This window comes from Erpetoichthys calabaricus, chromosome 17, assembly GCF_900747795.2.
Source record: "Erpetoichthys calabaricus chromosome 17, fErpCal1.3, whole genome shotgun sequence".
NCBI lineage: Eukaryota > Metazoa > Chordata > Cladistia > Polypteriformes > Polypteridae > Erpetoichthys > Erpetoichthys calabaricus.
Window position 1 is genome coordinate 44826705 of NC_041410.2, and position 24907 is coordinate 44851611.

Here is a 24907-nt window from a genome sequence, read left to right on the forward strand (position 1 = left end):
ATATAGTGTCTTTCATATCTCTCTATCTATGATATAGTGCATTTCATATCTCTCTATTATATAGTGTCTTTCATATCACTCTATCTATTATATAGTGCATTTCATATCTCTCTATTATATAGTGTCTTTCATATCACTCTATTATATAGTGTCTTTCATATCTCTCTATCTATGATATAGTGCATTTCATATCTCTCTATTATATAGTGTCTTTCATATCACTCTATTATATAGCACATTTCATATCTCTCTATCTATTATATAGTGCATTTCATATCTCTCTATCCATCTATTATACAGTGTCTTTCATATCACTCTATCTATCTATTATACAGTGCATTTCATATCTCTCTATCAATTATATAGTGTATTTCATATCTATCTATTATATGATGTCTTTCATATCTATCTATTATATATTGTCTTTCATATCTCTCTATCTATTATATAGTGCATTTCATATCTCTCTATTATATATTGTCTTTCATATCTTTCTATCTATCTATTATATAGTGCATTTCATATCTCTCCATTATATAGTGTTTTTATATCTCTCTATTATATAGTGTCTTTCATATCTCTTTATCTATATGTATTATATAGTGTCTTTTATATCTATATATATTATATAGTGTCTTTCACATCACTCTATCTATCTATTATATAGTGTCTTTCATATCTCTCTATCTACAGCATCTATCAATCTTCACACTTATTTTCAAAGCAGTTGAAAAATGGGCGGTCTGTTTAAGCTACAAACTCCCCTCTGAGGCCATCTACATCAGAGTCTCACATGTGGAATGTATGATCTTTTTCATCTTAATGTTTTTAGTTGTATTTTTAACCAACAACTCCAATATTCTCGATTATGTCTAATATATGAATACTCATTATGTCACACTGGGCCCATGGCAATGAAATATAAACAGTCCAAAGAGGCAATTACAACATTTTGATCTTCTATTTTTTTTTATTTACATCCTTCTTATTTTGTGAAAATAGCTAATCAGAGAAATGCCTGCTCAGCTTTTCACCAACGTGTCTTTGAGACAAAGCACATGTAAGAAAGGTTGCACAACCACTCCACCGCCATCGATCAGATCAAAAAGATCTCCTTTTGCTTTGCAAATGTAATTGAGTGTTTTTCAAATCTCACATATAATATGCTGCCATTTCTCTGCCTCATCAAAAAGTCATCATTTTCTGTTGCACAAAACAGCTTCCTATAATCCGTTACTTGCCTCCAACACACATCTGAAAGGCGCACAAAAGCAGGCGCCCATTTGTTTTCATGTGGGCTGATAATGTCATATCTGCTGTTACATATGTGGCACTGACAAGAAGCAGAAAAGCACGGTGAACTGCTATTTGGAATTTGGTCTTTTTTTCTCTGTCTCTCTTATATTCAGATGATTTCCTATTGTTCACTCAGAAATTTAAATATTTCTCAGTAGGCTAGATGAAATAATTTTTTTTTACTTATGTTATTCAAAGCTGACAGGCGTCACCATATGGGAAAACAGGGATAAGTGACACATATCAGCTAACCAAGACTGAATGTGAAGTAGTTGATATTTATTTAACAGAATTCATCAGGGAATTGCAAAATATTTCCTTTGTTTCTCTTATAATTAAAAAGCATATCTACACAGGCTAATCTTTGTTTTCAGACAAACCTAAAGCAAAACAGGAGAGCACAGTCATGAAATTTCTTCATCTGCTTGTTAGGGCAGAAGCACCTCTTTTAATGAACGTCTCTAGTTAAGGTCTATCATGCTTAATTGGAGAGTACCTTTGAACTTCTCAGTTGGCTTAGAAATTTGGAGAACAGATATACAAAAATCACACTAATGGTTTGGGTCTTAAACCAAAGTCAACTGAAACACTACACCACTTTGAACAAAAGGAAAATGACTGATCCAAGTTTATGTGGTGATTGCAATACAGCTGTCTTAAGGGCTTTGTGTTATGAAAAAAAAAATAGTTCTGCGTTTCCACTGATGGCAAGAATTTAGCATCCTATAGACGAAATAGCAAAAAAAAATCAAGTTATTTCCTAGAGTTACATACAATATTCCAGTTTTTATGTGCACAGTGAGCCTATTCCAGCAGCAAGGAAGTGATGTGAACATAAGACATATTATCATCAAAGCTGCAACAAATTAAATGATATAAAATCCTCTGACCTGCTTAACTCAAATCAGGCTCACAGGTGGTTGACACCTATCTCAGCAGTAAGGTAGGAACCAACATGTGCGGGACATGGTCCATCACCGAGACAATTCACAAACCAGCACAGGGCCACTTTAGAGCATTCCTCATGTTCCCCCGTGTCTGCGTCGTCGTTTTCTCTACAGACACACATTCCAAACAGATCGACACTCGCAAGTCTGGGCTGACCTAATGTAAGTGATTATTAGAGAGCTTTATGAGACAGCTGGACTGACAGCACATCCGATCTTGATTTCTTTCCTGATTTTAGAAAAACAAGAATGGAAAATGGCATAAACATATACAGTTTCCATGATGGGGATCCACCATGTCTGGCTTCAACAATCATATCACAGTGAAAGTCACTTGGGTCAAATGTTTTGATCAGTCACATTTGGTCGAGCAACAACTAAAGTAGTCGACTATGTATACTTAGTTACAGCCACACAATTGGTTATTTGGAGGAGCAGGCTATCTGCTCATCTCTCTCTCTCTTGTGTTTATACTGTATATACTGTATATACTGTATATATATATATATATATATATATATATATATATATATATATATATATATATATATATATATATATATATATATATATATATACACATATATACTGTACATGGTCACACACATACGATTAGGAGAAAGTTTATGGGCATGAGTAAGTATGAAAATCAAAGGGGGTTAGCACTGTCTAATAACATTTTCTTTCTTTCCACCTCTGCAGAACATCAGAAGGAAGTTCCTCCTGGAAGACCTTACTTCCAGTCCTGGCTCTCCTGATCTCACCTCCTGCTCTGACCCTATAAAAATGGCGTTTTGTTCACTACCATTCCGTTCTATATTAATCTTGGTATGAAAAGAAATTGGTTTATGCCCGGAGTGCTTCCGGGTGCAAGGGCAGCACTTCCGCCACACTGGGGAGTGCTGCTAGAAGTCCGTCATCAGGCATCTGGAGCACATCCGGAGCTGAATAAATGGAGCTCACTCCATTCAAGGAGCTAGAGTCGGGTGGAAGAAGGATGGAGCTTGAGCGACAGGAGTGGAGGCGGCCAAGAGAACCAAGGACTGTGAATTGTTAGTTTTGTAAATGTTGCTGTAAATAAACGTGTGTGTTGTGGACACTGCATTGTTGTGTCTATCTGTGGCCGGGCTACCTCTTACAATATAAGAATTCTGAATGTACCACATGTCAATAGAGTCAAAACAGACTAATCTTATATACTGTAGTTATTATCCAAGCAAAAATAAGCAAAGCCTAAATTACACAGCTACTATATAACAAAATATTAAAAATACTGTTTCATGTCCAGTCCTTCAAAGCAATCTGATTGGTCTGTTTGGCTTTGGTGTGATTGGTCAGCTTGGCTTTGATGAACCGATCAATGGAGGAAGTGCAAGTGTGAGATACGCTAGGAGCAGAAAACGCATGGGAGGCATGCTGATAGAGTCACCTTCAAGGACTGGAAGTACAAAAGCAGACAGGAGGAGACTTGAAAGTAATGGCAGTCTGAGGGGATGCTTTATGTGAACACACTTGAGAGAGGGAGTGCCAGTCAAGAAAGGTTCAGACACCCACAAATACCAAGAAAAGGTGCTGAAAGAAATGTAGGCCAAGAGACAGCAAATGTTTTTAAATTGTTCTACTTACATGTCTTTGACAGTTAACGTCGCTAGTGTCTTCATAAACCGTTAATTTAAGGGATATGTCATGGAAGATTAATGGTAAGAAAACACAGAAAGGAGCCTTGCTGCTGAACTTGACAACATGGTGGCTACATCCACTTGAGTCCAGTATCTTTTCTTGCCTTCTCTGAATTTAACAGATGCGGCTGAGCCACTCATATTGGAGATGACTACATTCAGATCATTACCTTAACGCTGAGATTAGGTCTCTGTTGTTGAACAAAGGGTTATTCTTGATATTAATTGTATTGCTTTGATGAATTAATTTCTAAAAAGTTATAAATTATGCAGCAATGAATATATATCATATTGCCATAATCTGTAACATAATATCTTTATTTAAATTGCTGTACACTATTTAAAATAAAATGCATAATAAAAGCAGTAAAAAGTGCATTCAGTACTTTAGTAAGATAACATGAGTGAACAAAAGAGTACAATTCTGGGTATTGATAACGGTAGTATATTTTATATTCACAGTGCCTAAGAAAAGTGGAATTTTCACATTTTATTTTCATACATAACTGAATCATGCTGAATTTAATGTGCCTGTTTTGCTACTGATTTAACTGGACTCCAAATGATAATCAGTGACTTGAACATTATCTCATCTCCACTCCTTGACTTGTGCTTTTCAGTCCCCTTTTCAAGGAGTTGCATGGAGCGTTCCAAGATAAGATTAAGATTGTAATAAGTAATACGTTTCCATTGTTTTTTTCTTCTTGTACTTTTTCTAATATTGCCAATTGGTACAAATATATTGTTTTTTTGGTAATCAGTATGAATAAGTAATGTTCTGTATCTCGGTTGTATCACTATATTATGCCCTTGTATCTCATTTGAATGATCTCGTCTGTGTCTATGGGGTTAAGGTTAGGTGTGTTTAGTTTTAGACAACAGCTGTCCCTTGGAACTCATTCTGTGGATTTGTCCCTTTTCCCCCCAACTCATAAGGTTAAGGTTAGGGTCTTGTATGTTACAATCAACTTGTTGAACTCCTTTTGTGATGTCTAAAACTAATCGACTACCACAGTGATGATTTAGGGCTGCCATATTGAAGTGGTGAATATTAATATGATCAGTTATTTTGTGTTTTATATTTGCAATTCATTCAGGTAACTTTGCAGAGATCTGTTTCCACTTTGACATTCTGAGTCGTTTTCAGTTGACCAGTGTCAAAACAGCCAAATTAAATCCACTGCACTTCAGTGTTGTGTAACTTTAAAATGTGAAAACTTCCAAGATGGTGAACACTTTTTATAGGCACTGTAAGAATTGCAAAATTTAGAAACAAAAGGAAAATGGGAATATGTAATTTACAAACATTCTTATGAAACACATTTATTGCTCTTTTCAGTTGGAGATTTTTGTGTAAATAACAAAGACATACGTAAAAATGCAAGCAAATTTTGATCATATAGTCTGCTACTCTCTTTATATAAATACAATGTATGCATTTCAAGGCCTTATTTGTGGCGGATGGGGGGATCTCCCCCAACGCAGCAACAAATGAGGGGGATTTCAGCATAGTCTTTATAAAGAATGATATGATCACCATGGACTACCTTATTTATCTCACCACATTGCCTATTAAAATTTATTCACTCACATTTTCCATTTGGAAACTGAAAAATAAACACTGCACATTGTCAATGCTAAAAATAAAAATTCAAGTATTGTTATATCAGTACCACATGCACCAGTGATTATTCCAGGATTATTCAGGTTATTTTCACTTACACAAACTCCCTAAAAGGTGTTTTTATAACAGAACACTCTTCAAATCAAGTTTTACAGAATATCACTTTGTCAAATTTGTGAGATCTGCTGTTGCGAGATTTATGTTTGCATCAATATACGGCAGTGTGTGAAGGAGACATTACACTTACTAAACACTAATGTTAAATGGACAAGTCAAATTCATTTAAATTTTAAATGTGACAAGCTTCTAAATACCAACCTTTTTTTATCCACCCTTACTTTAGTACTCCATGGAATCAGACTTGTCCAAGATTAATCCATTACTTCAGAATTCCTATATATAACAGCATGTGCTCTGTTTTCAGGACGCCACAGAACAGTGATTTGAAATTATAAAGGGACTTAGTATGGTGGATCCCGAGTGTTAGTGGAAAGTCAGTTCTTCAACAAGAACAAAGGTGGAAACGTGTTCAGGGGAGATGTTGCAGTGACGTTACAAAGTTTTTCATCCTAGAGAAAACCATAAACACCTGCAATACATGACCATGTAGTGTGGTGGACCTTCAGAACTTAACCTGACTTCACACTACAGAAATTAGATAAATCAGATTGGTGAGCTGGATATCAATTTGGACAAAATGAATGAGTCAGACTGGTGAGCTTGCTGGGATTCACAATTGTTAATTCTTATATTTGTATACTAAAGTAGAACTTGACATTGAATTGGTCCGACTTTAACTTCAACAGACAAATGAGAGACTGATGCACATTCAATTAAATGTGTCATATCTGCTTTCACTAATGGTTGCCACTTTTTAGTGGTTATATCAATGAACATAAGTTGGGCTTCAAAAACCAAACAAGCAACGCAAATTCAGTGTTTGCCATTATAGATACAGCAATAAAATGTGCAGTTTTAGCAGGTTTATCATTAGAGTGATGGAGTTTTAATAGTCTTCATTTTCCCTTGAGGACAAATGAAGTACAGGTCAAATTTTGTTAAAATGAACTTCGTTTTAACAGTTTTTTTTGGTCTTAGCCAACTTCCTATTGAACTAATGTTAAACGAACCACATTACAGCAAGGTCCATTTTGGCTGCAAAATTTATTACAACAAAGTAATTTTCATAGAAAAAACCCCCAAAAATCACGATTCAGGAGCTCCATTGAACAGCCAGTTAGGTTAGATTGTTTCTGTCATTTGGTTTACTCAACAGTTGTCACACTCTTGCAGCTGTGGAGCTTGAGAAGCATTGTGGGCGTGTCTAGGGGCGGGATAAATGTCAATCAAATTTGACTTCAGCTGTACTTACGGAACTCTGGAGGTTCACAGCAGCCTGGCTCTGTCGCGTCTTTCTGGGTTTCTCCAGGTTTGACTTTGCTAAGCACTTTCATCAGAATGAGGATTAATTTTTGGTTCACCCTTCACCAGACATGCTGAATGCTGAGCTTCCATCATGTTTATGCTATTCCAAAAGTTTCCAACTTGTTTTATAAATTCGCCAAAATTTTACCCTATGAACACCTGCACACTGCAATTTTTCTTTTTTTAATTTTGCTGCATTTGAATGCATCTTTGAACTTCGTGTTGGAAAATGAATACATCCAATGATTCATATTTATAAATGTGACCTTCATTTCCTCAAACATTTTATGTAAAACTTTTCCAGGTTTAAAAAAAAAAGGTGACTTGCAAAAGAACAGATGGCAACCAGGAAGAGATGGTCAACCCATTAGACGACATCACCCAAAGGGTGACGTTTAGGAAAGTCAAGGGGTGCACACTCAATGGCCAGGAGTGCCATTTATGTAGCTGAAGCAATTCACAGAAAATGTTGGAACTTCTCACAGCCATTGATGCTAGCCAGAAGAAAATAAATATTGCCATCGAGTTAGGCAATCCCCAGTCAGCTTTGTCAACTGTACGAGACAAAAGATTGTGCTATATTCCAATCAGTGACGTGCAGTGAGGTTCATGGCTGGTGAGGCACTGACTCCTTTAGATTCAGATTTGCAAATATATGAACCCAAACAGTAGCTTATTCACTAATCAATTGGCAGCATGCACACTGACTACTGGTTATGTTTCACTTCTCATTAGTATTCTTTACACACAGACAGGTAAGGCACATATTTGGCTAAGAAAGAACGTTACATTTCTAGCAGTGAGAGAGAGCAGAGAGAGCATATTTGCTCTGCACCCTCCATGTGTTCTGAATTTAAAATTGCAATTCCACAATTCATACTCATTCAATACAAATGAAAGTATAGAGTGATATACAAAAAAAAATGGATTTCAATTTTGACCTTAGTTGGAATATTTGGTTGTTTTTAAAAGCTTTTAATTCTGATGCTTTAATCAATTTTAATACAGACTGTTCAACAAAACGATAACAAGAAAAACAAAGAATATTTTACTTAAGGTCAAAATTTAGTTTTTAAATATTGGATTGTTTTTTTCTTAGTCTGATCCCATTTTTTATAAAATTGGTCTTGCCTTTATTTATAAATGAAGTCCATGCACTAATCGTTCTTCACGAAAATCTCTGTCTTGTAAAAGTCCTCCTTATTTTCCTTTAGTTTTAAAAATCTTAATCTTCCATTTTGGCAGTCAGTGGGAACAAAAATTTAAAAAAATTTTTTTTTAAAACGGGCCGCTGCAGTGCACTTGACTTTCTGATATCGCTAACTTATTGGCGCTTCTGAGTAGAAGAACAGCAGCAACAAGCACCTGTTGGGCTCACATGCTCCCCCTTCAGGGCGGCATGGTACTGATGTTAGCCAGACTGTGGAAAGTCAGGGTGTATAATAAACGTGTCTGCAAACATTATATTGGCATTATACAGAGAGACAGCAGCAGGCACGCGCCAATTGTATGCATCAACCCAGTGTGTGAGGGAGAGCGCAGTCCGAGGTGAGGCTCGTTGCTGCTGCACCTCCCGTTTCTCTCCTGCATTTGAACAGGAAAGTTATTGGAATCAAACAGAAAATAAATTTATAGCACAGACCAGTGGACAAATTTATTTTATGTTATTCATATCATTATTAGTTTTTTTAACTTTTCATGATGACGGGTGAGGCGCCACCTCACCTGCTTCCCCTGACTGCACGTCCCTGATTCCAATTCCATTTTAATAAAATTATCTATCTATCTATCTATCTATCTATCTATCTATCTATCTATCTATCTATCTATCTATCTATCTATCTATCTATCTATCTATCTATCTATCTATCTATCTATCTATCTATCTATCTATCTATCTATCTATCTATCTAAGCATAATGAGCTGAGCCACATAAATTTCTGGACAATGTGGATGTTCTGAAATTTTTTATTTTGAATGAACATATTGAGCAGCTCATTATACATACGTAGGTTAGAAAAATGAATGTATGGCTGGACAGACAATTGTAGCCACATCCATTAAATTCAGAGGATGAATGTGAGGCCTTCATTTTTTAATTGAGACTATGTATTGTATTGTATTGAAAAAGCGATTAATTTCACTCTCATTTCTACCTTGTTGAAATGTGTGACACAAGTTAAAACTAGTGCAACATACTAATGACTTCACATCATTGTACTCTCATACCAAAGATGAATTGTGTCCTTTTATTTCTGATCTAATTCTATACTAACATAACAGCAAAAAACTTTTTTCTCGCCTTGACAGTTTTCATGCTTTATTAAATTAAACCATTCAGGGTTATTAAATAATCCTGATGCTGAAGCCCTGTTTGCATATGTGCATATGTAAAAATATGATATGATAATAACATCACAGATCAAAGGTCCCATGTAAGATTCTGAGGTCTTATCATGCAGGATGGTGTTGTGAAAACAATAATACATTTTAATTATATAGCACCTTTCCCATATTCAAGGCATTTGGTGTCCACAAATTGTGTCAATAAAAAGTAAGCGAGACATGAATTTAACTAAAAGGGGAAAAAACAGGCACAGGTCAGAACAATGAATTGTAACTCATGCATCTAAACCAAAAGGAAATGTCAAAAAACAAGAACCAAGATGGTCAAAAATGCTAAAAATATGAGATTTTCCTAAAAAAATGTTTTAAGAAGACTCTTAAAGTTTCTTCAATCGAACAGTAGGATAATTTTAATATGAATGGGACCATTTTTATAGTTGTGGAAGGCTGACATCACTCTCGGCAGTGATATGTGGCAACACAAAACAAAATGCTGCGGCCATGAAAACTGTCAAAAAATAATAATATTTAATAAAATGGTAACAGCAATAAATACTAGACAACCTGAATAAACTTCATGAGCAGTGGGCCCTGGTACTGTAGATGGTGGTCCTTGCGAGAGTGTACTTGTGCAAGTGTCAAATGGAAAATTATGAATTGACATTTAATCACTTCTTGCTGCTAAACAGCATTTTGTGGCCATGCAGTTTCTGTTTTATTGAAGATAAGATTTTATTCATACCAAGTAAAAATGAAAATATTACCTAACAAAATTTAATAGTTGAAGAAGTGTATCCTGAAATTATTTCCATGGCATGCGCCATTCAGAATGATCAAATATAATTTCATATTTTATTTCAAAACCTCCCTCTTAGGAAAATGGAAAATGTTCAAAAATGGTCATATGGGTGGTATTACATTATTATTATTATTATTATTATTATTGTTGTTTTTTACAAAGTAAAGCTGTGTGATGCACAATTGAAAATCACACTCTTTTCTACTTCATATTAAGTTCACACCAATTTATGATTCCAAATTCTTAAATGGATCCCCTGACTTGATATTATAAAAATGTGAGGAAACATTCAGTAATTGAGTAATAGTACATTTTGCACATGGAAGTGAAACTTTGCACCTACAGATGTTACAAATGCATCAGTTTTTAGCCAAGGCATGTGCTTTTTGATGGAGACAGTCCATTGCTGTTCAGGCTTTAATATGCTTTCAGAAGAAATGTGTTTTTTACCAAGCGGTAAGCCACTTATGCACCACTTCCTTCAGATCACAGTCGCTGGCAAAACAACAGCTTGTGTACACACCTATGAAGAAAAAGTTAAAAACACCTGATCATCTGATGGTACAAGGAAGAACTTCTTGGTGGAGATCTTAAAGCACAGCCACAGACTCTCAGTCCCACATAAGAACAGAACTCATTTATCCATGATGTTCTGCTCAGTCAATAGATCCTTTAAACCTTCACCTGCTATAAAGAACCTGACAACCCAGGTTTGTTGTTAAAATGTCCACACAAACACACAAGGCATCTGCCTCAGGAGGAGAACACACACATCCATTACTGAACCGGTTTATCCATCTATGTGTCCGTTTTAAACCCTGTCTAACACAATCATTGGAGAATGATGACCTGGAGTGACTGAGCATCCGCAGGTGCAAGAAAGGAACCAAATCCAAGACGTCCACCATAGAACACACTCATGTGCCTGCACACCTACACATACTCATCCTGATTCAAGGCACAGACATATTTTAACCTGTTATCTAAACAGTTAAAACATTTAAAGACCTCTTCACAGTTTCCTAGAAAAGCCTTGTCAGCTGACTGTGAAGGCAAAAAAAGGAATTCACTAGAAGTACAAGCAGGCATGAATTAGCCACTGATTAAGAGTTGGATTGAAACAAAAAAATGTAAGCACACAAGCTCCTCAAGGGCTGAGCTGGACAAGCAGTGCTTTCTTAATTTGGTCCTAATGTTTGAAAACAACCCTTCAAAGGGAATAATGGCAAGAGGTAAGCTGCTGTTAGACCCCCTCCTCGGCTTATCTGCTGGTACATTCAAGGAAATGCCGGCCTAAGGATTTCTATTGCAGTTCTGTCTTCATGTCAGAGTGAGTTCACTTTTACTCCAGTTCAGGTCAGTGTGAGGCGGAACGAGCACCTCACTACTTCTGTGAGCTGTCTGGAAATGAAAACAGCATTTAGACAGCTGCTTCACCGCAGCACGACACCGACAGCAGAAGACTGCCTCAGCCTGACACCAGTGCAAGGAACTCAAGAATATGTGCACAGTTCTTTTTCTCAGAATAAAGCTGCGTAAAACAGAGCAACAGCCGAATAAGGTGTCAAGTGATATGAATGTGATAAAGAAACAATAAATAAATAAAATAGGTGGGGCATTGGAAATAAAAGATGCTGTGCAATTCATCACGTTTGAACATGCAACTAATAGAAAATTAAAACATTCTGTGTTCTTAATGTGCTGTTATACTATAGCAAATAGTTAATAGTGAAGACAGCAGACCAAGCCATCAGATAGACAGACAGATAAATAGTTATGTAAGGTACTATATGATAGATAGATAGATAGATAGATAGATAGATAGATAGATAGATAGATAGATAGATAGATAGATAGATAGATAGATAGATAGATAGATAGATAGATAGATAGATAGATAGATAGATACTTTATTGTACTAAAAGAAAATTAATATACACTTTATATATATATACATATATCTATACACACATACAGTCAGTCATTATCCAACCCACTATATCCTAACACAAGGTCACGGGGGGGTCTGCAGGAGCCAGTCCCAGCCAGCACAGGGCGCAATCCCGTGCAGGCTGCCAGCCCACCGCAGGGCACACGCACACACACACACATCAAGGACAATTTAGAATAACCAATGCACCGAACCTGCATGTCTTTGGACTGTGGGAGGAAACCCACGCAGATATAGGGAGAACATGCAAACTCCACGCAGGGAGGACCCGGGAAACGAACCCAGGTCTCCTAGCTGCGAGGCAACAGCGCTACGACTGGCCATCATGCCGCCCTACACACATATGTATATATACATATATACATATATATATATATATACATATTTGTCTTTATATATTTATATATACACACACACATACAGAAAGAGAGAGAGAGAGAAATTACATTTATATAATATTACATGAGTATTATTAAAAGCCAACTGAAACAACTGGAATGCACATTTCTTTAAAAATCTGAGTTAAATAATATATCATTTTAAAACCTGCTTAGGAGTTACAGAGAGCTGGCATTTATCTCAGCAGCACTGGGCACAAAACATGACTGGATGGGGTGCCATAAATCTGTATTTGAGATCAGATTTCATTCACACTAAAAGTTATTGTTTCCTATATGAAAAAATATTGTTAACCACTACACAAGAATTAACAGTAAATTGCTTTACTAATACTGAATGCAAGGAAAAAACAAAATGTTCCTTCCTGTGCAAAAGCCATCCTAAAGCACATTAATCCACTCCTTCTGTGTGTCTGTCTATCTATCTATCTATCTATCTATCTATCTATCTATCTATCTATCTATCTATCTATCTATCTATCTATCTATCTATCTATCTATCTATCTATCTATCTATCTATCTATCTATCACATTTCACATTTATCTATCTACAGCATTTGTGATACAATTGATTCCATTGTATTTCCAATTGGAGCACAGGCCGGTGAAGGGACTTGCTCATGGTCACCCAGCGAAGCCTCTTCCATTGCACCACGGCGTGTGGTTCGCCTCTAACGCTGACATCTGAGGTTCGATTCCCCGAGGGGGGATGCAGTGAGTGTGTACGCCTGATGAGCACAGAATTAGGGTGAAACACATGTTGCATACTCTTTGCATTATTTCACAATAAAAACTTTGCAATATACAGTATATATATATATATATATATATATATATATATATATATATATATATATATATATATATATATATACTGTATACACACACACACATACATATACACATATACAGTACATTCATAAACACACATACACATTACATATACTTCGTATTCATTCTAGCTGAGTAACCCAGCATTGCACGGATGACAAACTGTGAAAGGTAGAAAGGTAAAAAGTAATATCTGCAAATTATGTACTGTATTGCCAAATTATATTTCCCTTAAACCTGTTGAATTTACTACATTTACTTGAAAGCATCTTTGTATATAATAATTTTGGCTTTTTCTTCTGACACACAAATAAAACCCCCTCAAATTTCAATGAACAAGTCCAGAGAAAATATGACCAGGGTGGCTTGGAGCCATGACTAAAACTGACAAAAAAGAATCATTAAGAAAAAAGTAAAAGTAACAGGCTGGAATCAATCCTAGATTTCTTGGTTGAAAGTGAAGCGTACTAAACTTCACCTCACCATCACCACCTCCACCTCCACCGACAGATCACACTGAAGTATTTCTGACTCTAAACTCAAGGGTGAGAGTTACAGAATATGAGATAAACTGGACTTGCGGAGAGAAGTACCAAAGTTCAGGTTGTTGGCTTAAAGAACATAACTCTTCAAAATGAAAAGCAATATAGATACGGGGATAGACGGATTCTTTTCTTAAGCACTACATCCACCCATAGTTTATATCTGCTTTCAGAATAATAAATCATTACAAAGTAATTCTGTTCAATTGATATTCCATTTTAACCATAGATCCTGTGGGTAAACACACTAATTTGTCTATCCAGTGAAATTTGAAAATCACAGTGAAGTCAAAAAAACTTGAAAGACATTTAATATTAATTGTAAAGTGTATTGTACTTAGAGGTGAACTACAAAGGTCAAAGTTATAAAGAATATAAATACATTGTAATTCCTCAATGTGGCTAAAGATACTGTGCAGTAAGTAATGCACCCGTACTCTGACGTGTACCCAAATGAGTCTGTTCAAATGGTGTTTCTATAGATTTTGGTTATGCATAACAATATTGTAGTGTCAAAGAGACTTCATGTGTTAATAAATAAAAGTAAACAGCTGACTTTTCTTGAGTAACATTTTATAACAACATTACATAATGTATATCACACAGCAAAAGTGCACAGAGTCATCTTCAACCAAAGCAGCATTCTGAATGAGAGGCAAAGCTACAGTCAGAACAAGCCCATTATTGATCTGAACATCATGAGAATCTGGAAAACAGTCACATATTTCATATAGCACCTCTCCCACAGCTCAAAATACCCAGGCATTTTTAACAAAACATACAAAAATAACATTCAAAGCAAAAATATAACAACATGCAGTTGTTATATTTAACAACTAAGTGAACTGCACAATAAATCACGGTTAAAGTAAAACAAGATAAAGCCTGTAAATGTGTAAATATTAAGTCATAAAATATGTAACTAAGTTGTATTGTAGGTACAGCTTAGATTAAGAGTTAACTGACAAAACATTAACGTTAACAAAAAGCTCTGTAGAGTCAGTAAGAAAAGAGAGCAAACCCTGGAGGGTCCAGTGTAAAATACAAGGGAAAAGAAAAGGTGGGAATTCATATGAGGACTGAATATGAACACCATTAGGGACCACCATAAGGGAAGATTTACAGACAGTAGGAGCCACAGAGCTAAACTGTTCACTGCGCTTTGAGAAAGTTGGCATCAGGCGATTTTATTCATCTCAGAGATTGGTATGGAAGTACTGATGATGGGTAGGCTGAGTTCAAAGATTAAAGACCTATATACAACTTCAAAAAATAAAAATAACAGCTAATGTGTTTATTCTATTATCAAAGTATCCGAATGTTAAGTCTTGTTCCATTAACGCAAGGATGAGCCAAACCACAGAATATATCTTGTCATGTTAAAAACATAAGCTTGATGCGATTTGCATATGCCATCACACATTTCTTGCTTGCATTATTAAAATTTATCCTGGCAGTTTTCATTTTCTTCCATCCAAGGTTTAGACCACTTCACTGCCTGTCCTTAGGCTACCAACACTGTGACCGGTCACCTTCTCACTAACACGCCACTTATGATGGAGAGCTCGGCGTGTGCCAGCAAAGTCACAACTTCTGGGACCGTTAATCATCTAAGGACTACATCTGCACACCTTTACTCTGTTCCTCTTGGGTTTGTGCATAACATAAAACCTACTTAGTTGTCTTATCAGCTTAGGTTTCATAAACAACAATATTTTTTATATTTTTAATAATTCAGATATGTGCATAATTTAGGTAAATATTTTATTATTACAATTTATGAATGCAGCAACTATAGTAGACGAAAAACAAATTAAAAATAGAGTTTTTATATATATATAAATATAAACAAGTAAATGAACACATGTATGATATATGTACTGTATATTAAAGATATATATTTGATGCATGCTTAATGTATACCTTTACACAAATACTTATTGTATACTTGCAAATGCAAATGCACTCATACAAACATAAATATATGCGTATATATATATATATATATATATATATATATATATATATATATATATATATATATATATATATATACACACACACATATACAAATACACACACATATACATATATATATATATATATACACATATACATATATATATATATATATATATATATATATATATATATATATATATATATATATATAAATATATATATATATATATATATATATATCTATATATACTAGGGGGCCAAGCCCCCCTGGCGCCTTTGGCGCCCAACCCCAAGTTGCAGCCAGAATATTAGTAAAATCTGTAAACGTAAGAAAGAAAAATTACTATTTATTGGAGTCAAAATCATGAAATTCTATAAGTATGTAAAAGAAAAATTAATCATTATTTAACAGAGTAAAAATCATGAAATAAGAATAAAATATTTACTCTCTTACTGATTGGAGTATTCCCGTTAAACTGATGTCCATATTTTAGTTTATAATTTAAAAACGGAATAAGAATCTGAAAATCTAACAACATCACATTAAAGTTTGATAAATTCTGAAAATAATGATACCAAACATATATATGTAGGTTTTAAAATAAGCCCGATTTAAAGCGTGACAAAAAACGTGACAAAATCTTTGCACTTTTAGGCTTAGGATTTTATATAGTGAAAGTAGATGTATATATATTTGTTCTATTTTATTTGTTCATTATAGTCTAATAGCAAAGGGATTTTAAATTGAGCAAAGTTCACTGAAAAGCAAAGCTGATATTTTTCAAAAATTATAGGCTAGGGTTACTTTTTGTGGGATACAGGTGTCCAGCCAAATCTACCAGTACAGTTTCAATGACACATTCGGGCCCTGTACAGTACATGCTGAAACCAACAGAAAAATTCCCACCTTCCACCTACCTATTCTGGATCAGAATCCCGTAATTCTTAAAAAGTTGCACATATTTTTCCATAACAAGAATGTTGAGGACGACTTTAAAACTCACTAATTCAAATACAGCCACCTAACTCTCAGAAGTCAAGAGCACATTCATTCTCAGCCCTCCAACGACATGTGGTTTACTTTGCTCTCCCACACTCAACTCTAGGTGAACAATCTCAAAATGCAGCACCTTTTAAACTATTGTACACATTTCAAAGAAAGCTGGCATATGAAAATAACCTAAGTAAATAACCTAAGTCTGAGAAGTCCTTGTTTTGACTCGAGGTGACGCATGCAGTATTTTTTAGGGTCTTTACTCCTTATAAGAAAAGCATTTTAAAAAGTTTCAGACACTGCATTTGAAAAATGCTTGATGAAGGTGGCGCAAAATTCTGAAATTTGTACGTGTATAAACTGTAAGCATTCAAACAATGATTTTTCTTTGATTCTAGAAAATCTGGAATATCAGCAAAAATATGTACGCCATAAACATATGAGGAAAAAAAATATAAGGAAATATGTAAGCTATGAAAGAAACATATTTTAGAAATTCAACATACTAAATGAAGAGATTTTTAGAAACACATAACAAATGAGGTGGACAGAACCAGCAATAATGTACAAGTTATGTAGATGCACAATTGAGCAGTATGGGGTGTCCAACTATCCAGAGTTTGACTCTTGATAGAAAAAGCATAACGTAGCCTCATATGAAATGCATATAAAAAATTCAAAAGAGAATCCTACTGTTAAGATCAGGCCTTCTGATAATTTGCAGGAGTGTTAGCATCAGTATTGAAATCAACCTCAAAACTTATAGAATGTATGTGACCATCAGATAATAAAATATATTATGTAATGTATCTCATGTTTCTCTCTCTGTCTACATATATATGTGTTTTACAGAAGCTTGTTATTTCTCACTGTTTTGTTTTTTTTTTCTCTGAGAACATTTTTTTTCATTAAAGAGCTTCCGTAAAAAGCCAAATTTCAAATAAAGTTCTATCTATCTATCTATCTATCTATCTATCTATCTATCTATCTATCTATCTATCTATCTATCTATCTATCTATCTATCTATCTATCTATCTATCTATCTATCTATCTATCTATCTATCTATCTATCTATCTATCTATCATATATACATATATTTACTCTCTATCGTATAGACAGACAGACACATATATATGTACACATACACACATATATACATATAAATATACATATATACAGTATATATTTATTCTATCCATTGATTTATATTACATACAAATATACATATATATATTTATTCTGTCTATCGATAAAATATATATGTGTGTGTGTGTGTATGTTTGTGTGTGTATATATATATATGGGGTATAGATAGATAGATAGATAGATAGATAGATAGATAGATAGATAGATGTGTACATGTGTCATAGTTTGCACTAGACTACACGTCGTCCTCTATCCCATAGTAAGAGAATTCTAAACACGTGCTTTGGCATAAATACTACAGTTCAATAGTTTCCTGTTGCCCCAATCTTTTCCATTAAGGGGTCTGAGACAACACTTTCTAAGCTATGCAGGTGTTTATGAGAAGCCATGTATGGTTTCAGTAACTCAGGTGGGTGGATAAAGCTACAGCGTCCCGTGTTCTGTCTTTGAGTAGCACAGAGTTGATAGTAATGTGAATTTTTAGCGAGACTCTTTCATAAGAACTAAGAGGGTCTCAAGGTTTTGACCTTTTTAACCCACTGGCAGTTCAGTCTCTTCAGAGCAGTTTTGTAACAAAAGTTAAGCCAGTGCTAAATTAAAAATCCATGCCTCCTGTAAGCAGTCAATATCTCATTAAAAAGTCCCTCTAGACGGCATTCAAAAACACATTTAGTAGAAAGCAGCACAGCAAAAGTCAACAGACTGGTTATGATAAGCCTTAATAGTCAGCCGTGGAAAACACTTGAGAAAGATGGATAAACGTGATTTTCTTTAAAAATAACAATAATATTCTTAAATTGGAAAAAACAGCTACAGAATAAAAATCTATCTTTCTTGGCTGTATGCACACGTAAACGTCTGGACTTCTAATGCATTAAAATGAGTAAGTAGTGTACATATAGGATGACGCCGTGAAATTAATTTCCTTCAAAGAAAATAAACAAATGGCTGTATTTGTCATTGGATCAATAATAAAAAGGAAATCAGAAATAGCTTTTGCAATTTTTCATCTTGCTGTATGTTATTGTTTTTACTCTGTAAGTATGCAATATGAAAGATTAATGTAGATGTGTTATTCTGAAAATCCAATCCCATAAGCTAAAGGGAGAGGCATTAGAGTGCATTATATTGATGTTATTTGCATCCCACCCTGCTGGTGCACAAAAAAAATTTAAGTCACATTGAAAGAACTCTAGGAACAGCACTTACATTTTTCTATCAATGAAAATGAATATGGAATTGGCCATGACACATTTTCATGACTTCCATAGCACATTCTGACATTTCTGAAGAGCGGTGTGTGCCTGTGATTTTATTTATAATATTTGTTATTTACTCATCTCGTTTTATAATCAGTGGTTGGGATTACTTTAAATTATATGTGTATGTTGCAGTATTAATTGCTTTATTAGAGCGTTAAGTACACTGCACACGTGAATAGACAACTCCTGGAATACGCAGAATGATGGACCTGTTCTGTTTACCATTCCTAACCCTTTTCCTCAAACAGAACACTTTTGTGACTTTTTATTCATGCATTTGTCCGATGCTCCCATCTTGAGTGGTCACATACTGCACAATTGTATTTTTTTGCAAGTAGAACTTTAAGATTAAGGTTAAGTGACTTGCTCAGGTTCACCCAGTGAGTTCAGGGTGGGAAGAAAACTGACAGCTTTAAACCTCAAACTTCAGTGCCTTAGCCACTACACCACACTGCATGTCATTTTTATCTCTGCACGTCTTAATCAGTAGCAAATGAAATAAAAACAGTAGTTTGGTGGCACAACGATTAGCACTGCTACCTTTCAGAGAGAGCATTCCTGGGTTTAAATCCTGAGTTCACTCGCTGTCCATGTGGATTTCACACCTTCTACCCTGCATCCACGTGAGTTCTTCTAATCCGAGCTTCACTCTCACATCCCAAAGATGTGACCACGCAATTCTAAACTGGTCTGGTGTGACTGTGTGTGCCACTCTGCCCTGCGATTAGGCTGGTGATCCATCCAGACTTGGGTATATAAATGAAATAAATAAACAGACTAAATAAATAAAACACAAAAGACTTTCTTTGAAAATAGTTTTTTTGTTTCTCTTCCCATCATTTTGTTACATGCCTTAAGTATAAAGTAGGCAGCTTGCTGTACTAGCTGTATAGTGCAAAGCAGCTCTTTTCACAAGTGACTGCAAACCTTGGAGAAATGTGAAATGTTTTTAGATGCGTGTATTCACACAGAGGCATGCGGCAAGCATAATTCTTCAAGAAAGTCACAAACAAAATAATTGTGTGAATGCTAACGAGGAAGACGGCGTAAGAAAGAATTTTGCCTAGCAGTGTGGATCCCAACAGTGACCAGACAATGACAGCGCTGCTGATTATGCAATGACAGAGAGAGGAGCTCTGAGGGGCATCGGATTAACAGTCAGCGTGGCCTCCGGCGATACAGCGCTGGATAAATAACATCTGCAGTTATGTCATTTTGAACAGGATTTAATAAAGCTGAAGGGGAGGAAAACTTGATTATATCTTTATAGCTGAGCTCACAGAAGCTACAGGGACTGCATGCGCTGATCTGCTAGGATTTCCAGCAAAAGAAAAGTTCAGCGAGTTGAACTTAGAATATAAAAAAATTACTTGTCTATCTTTAGCTCATCACAATCTTTTAATCTCTACACCTACCCACCCAAACTATTTTTTATTATTAATTCAGCATCATTCCACTTACACACATTTTCATTGCATACACGTAAGTATACAAAGTATCAGTGTATATCTACAAGATATTATAGACATGCACTGAGATACAGTACTAATTGATATTATAAACAAGGTATTGTAATATATTTCTCCACAATAAACTATTTGGTTTCTCTAATTCTTATACAGTATATAGCTTTAGTGTACAAAATATAACATATGTCATGCATATAATGAGATACAAAATGATTATTCTTATAGTTTTGTTTTAATGCAATGTATAGGACATACTATACAGTACATATATTAAGACACTAATTATTCCTTTACTGGTGTACAATATTGTTGCACATGTATGAGATACTAATTGATTATTCTCTAGCTTATACACAATACTAGCACACATGTATAAAATAATGTATATATGTACTGAGATCATGATTATTCATACAGTATATTTTTGTATAGCATATGTGTACCACATAAACATATTGAGATATTAATTGGTATTCCCTTACTTATATACGCAATTAGTGTACATGAACAGGTCACTATACGCATACAGCACAATGAAGGATTCATTCATATTCCTACACTTAAATACAATATATTTGTTTTCATCTATTCACCCCTCTTCCAAACCCGTCTATTCAGAGCAGGGTCACAGGGAAGCTGGAGCCAATCCCAGCAAGCATCAGGCACGAAGCAGGAACAATCCCTGGGCAATACCTGTGTAAAATACTGGCTGTACACATTAAGATGTTAATTGCTATTCCCCTACTTATACACAGTATTAGTGTAAATTAATAATGCACTGTACATACATTGAGATACCAATTGATTACTTCTGCAATTTACATGTATAAGATACTTCATACACACTGCAAATTGAAATATTCATTATTTTTTCTTTTATGCAGTATCAGTATCAGTACAGAATACAGTATGTTACTATATTTAAATACTGACTGATTATTCACATATTTCTGTGCAATTAATGCATAAGTACATGGTACTTTTATATATATACTAATTAATTTTTCTAATATACCGTGTGTGTGTATATATATATATAAAAAAATATATATATGTAAAGTAAGTTTACATGTACAGTATAAAATATTTTATACATATATTGAGACGCTAATTCATTTTTTCTTTTATAAAGTATTAGTGTACACAAATATGTTAACATATTGAGACACTATTTATTCATGTATTATTGTACAGAAATAGTGTGTAAGTATATGGTACACTATACACATTTTTAATTGATTATTCTAACATAGATATATACACTATACACTATAGGTGTATGTATAAGGTACTCTATTCATATATTAATTGATTATTCCTATACCCATGTACAGAATAAGTGTAACAAGCTACATATTTTTCTTCTTCCATATATATATATATATATATATACACACACTGTATGTAAATTAATATACACACATAGAAATAATCATTTTCTGTTATAGAGTGTTAGTGTACATAAATGTTATTATACTGAGATACTGATATACTGTATGTATATATATATATATAAACATATATATATATATATATATATATATATATATATATATATATATATATATACATGCACGCCCTTCTATATATACACAGTATAAGTGTACCTTAAAAGGAACTGAAATAACAATTTTTCTTTTACACAGTGTTGGTGCACACGAATATGTTATGGTATTGAGATACTGACTGATTGTTCCCATATTTTTCTACAATTAGAAAGTATATGGTGCACTATACATATGCTAATTGATTAATCTAATACATATTTTATATATACTGTATAATTCATAATATAATGTACACATATTGAGACACTAATTACATAGTATGCTATATATGTTTTTCCTCCTATTTATACAATATAGGCGTACCTTAATAAGGCACAGTATACATACATTGAGATACTGTTTTTTCCTACAGTACTTATTAGTATATATGCATGTATACTTTTATTCACTGAGTTACTGATTCTTTATTCTTATATGTATGGTGTCAATGTACAGGCACAAGACACAGCTTTGTGATACTAATTATTATACATTAATGTACTAATTATTATACATTAATGTTCACATATTGCCTAACATACCATATACATATAGCATGCTATGTTATTGATGTGCATATAAACTTTTATTTCAATTTGTTTATTCGTCTGCTTACAGTATGGACATACAAGTGCCTACTAATTCATTCACTTTGAACTCCTGTACACATACACGTAAGGGTTCTAAAAGTTTAACTTTCCAAATTCTGCTTCCATTCTTTTTCTATCGTATGCATTTTATAATATCGTTGCCTTGGGCAGAAGTTAAAGTTGAAGGTAGATGTATGTTTTCTGCCTAGTGCTTTCTTCTAACCCTCTCAACGCTGATAATATACATGCATACGGTTCATGTTTAGCAGTGGCAATTAAGGAAAGCACACTAATGCTGTCCCTAATATGTGAACGAGCATTTGACAAAGAAGACAAGAGGTAAATAGAACTTTGAAAGTCAGACGGGTGGAAAGTGCGAAAGCAAAGGCGGAAAGCCACCAAGAACCCTCATGAAAACAGCGCATCGTTTTCCCAGCTTTTCCCTGGCAGCTCGTCTTCATTTATGAAGAATGACAGCTGCCTGATCTCTTTCACAAGCATGGCCAGGTTAGTGGAATTAAGCATGCTCAGTCCAGTGTGCTGGATCTATAAAAACACGAAGGATAAACAAGCCCTGTTCCCATGGATGTGCGTGTGCATAAGCCCCGAAGCTGAAAAAATAGGTCAGTGGAGCACAACACACCAATATTAAGTAATAAAAGTGTAATCCCTGCCAAAAGTAACACTGAAAGAGCCAAAAGTGCACTACGCAGCTTGCGAGCTCATCACGCAAGGAATTCTCAACCTTTTTTTCCAGTGTTTATTCACAAATCATTCCTACTTCACTCATGCCTTTGTGCCCGCAAATCATCCCAAAGTGTGCCACAACTTCTCCCAACATTTCGCATGACAAAATGCAACTCCGTTCAGTACGACCAAGATTAAGACTTTTGAGAAATAACTGCAGAAAAAAAATAAAAAAAAGCTCCAGGATACGCGCAAAGTTTCCCAATATCGGAGTCGGAGTGTGCAGTCATAACGTTCAAAGCAATAAGCTGTCACAGTCTGCTAAACGTAGACATGAGAAGTGCTCCCTCTGTTTTTTTTCCTCCAGCCTATGCATTAGAAGCTGGCATGCTGGCACCCCCCGCCCCCCTTTTTTACCCTCAGCCACTTGTTACACTTGCTGTCAAAGGCTCCACTGCCAAATCGCGCACGGTCTTCCCTTACCTTTCATAGCTGAAATCACAAAATACATCATTAAGCTCCAAGTCCATATGAGAAAAGTAGCACCAGAGCAAAAGCCCTTCACTGCTGTCTCAGCAGCAGCTGGCCAGCACAGCTCTGTCTCTGCCTCAGTGCATGACCACATGAAAATCCATGTGACTCTGACATCACTTCAAATATCTTTTTTTCTTTTTTTTTGCTCTCCGCCCCCCTGACTCTGACTGGCACAGCAGGCAGCCACTGCCGAGCCGACTCGAAAATGCCTCACTACGCCGCCTGGCCCACTTCCCACTGATGGCAGCGCAGAAGCTCAAGCTCGCTCGCTCTCTCTCTCTCTCTCTCTCTCTCTGCATCTGGCCAGGCAGGCGCACAGCGATCAACTATCTTTTTTTTAAAAAAAAATCTCTCCACACTGAAAAGGAAATCACAATAGAAGCCTGGTGCTTTAGTATTTTCAAACTTGTCAGAAAGAATCAGCCTGACGACAGCGGCAGCCCCCTGGAATGCAGTGCAAGCCGTGGGGCCCGATCGTCCAGATGCAACTGTAAGCGTGCAGGCCCTGCCAGCGTAAGGCACTTCCCTGTTCCAATAAATGTTAATTAATAGTCAGATGAGCCAAAAGCCGGCTCCAGGTGTTTAAAGGAGCAGGGCCACGTGTAGAGTATACAAATAATAATAATAATAAAAAAAAAAACATACGAGAAGACAGGACGACTATCCGATCCGAGAACTTAATTGGGCTTATTTTCTCCTCTCGGTCTTGGCATTTTAAATTTTGAACTAATCATTTTTATCGATGACTTGCTGCCATTGATGTGCGGCCACACTGCATCACTGCCACTTGAGAGGGAAGGAAGCGGTTCTTTTATGCACAGAAAGCCCTGCTTTATTATGCATGAATTAATCCCTTCACAAACCGATGCCAGCT

General features: G+C 35.2%; 1 protein-coding gene across 1 annotated transcript in view; it reads right to left on the minus strand.

The window, feature by feature from the left end:
* Positions 1 to 24642, minus strand: part of roraa (RAR-related orphan receptor A, paralog a) — a 216939-nt gene extending 192297 nt beyond the window's left edge. Inside the window, exon 1 of the mRNA XM_028822901.2 lies at positions 23983 to 24642. Within this exon, the coding sequence (XP_028678734.2) occupies positions 23983 to 24124 (142 nt within the window). The 5' untranslated portion in view covers positions 24125 to 24642. The remainder of the gene's footprint in view (positions 1 to 23982) is intronic.
* Positions 24643 to 24907: the final 265 nt, after the last annotated feature.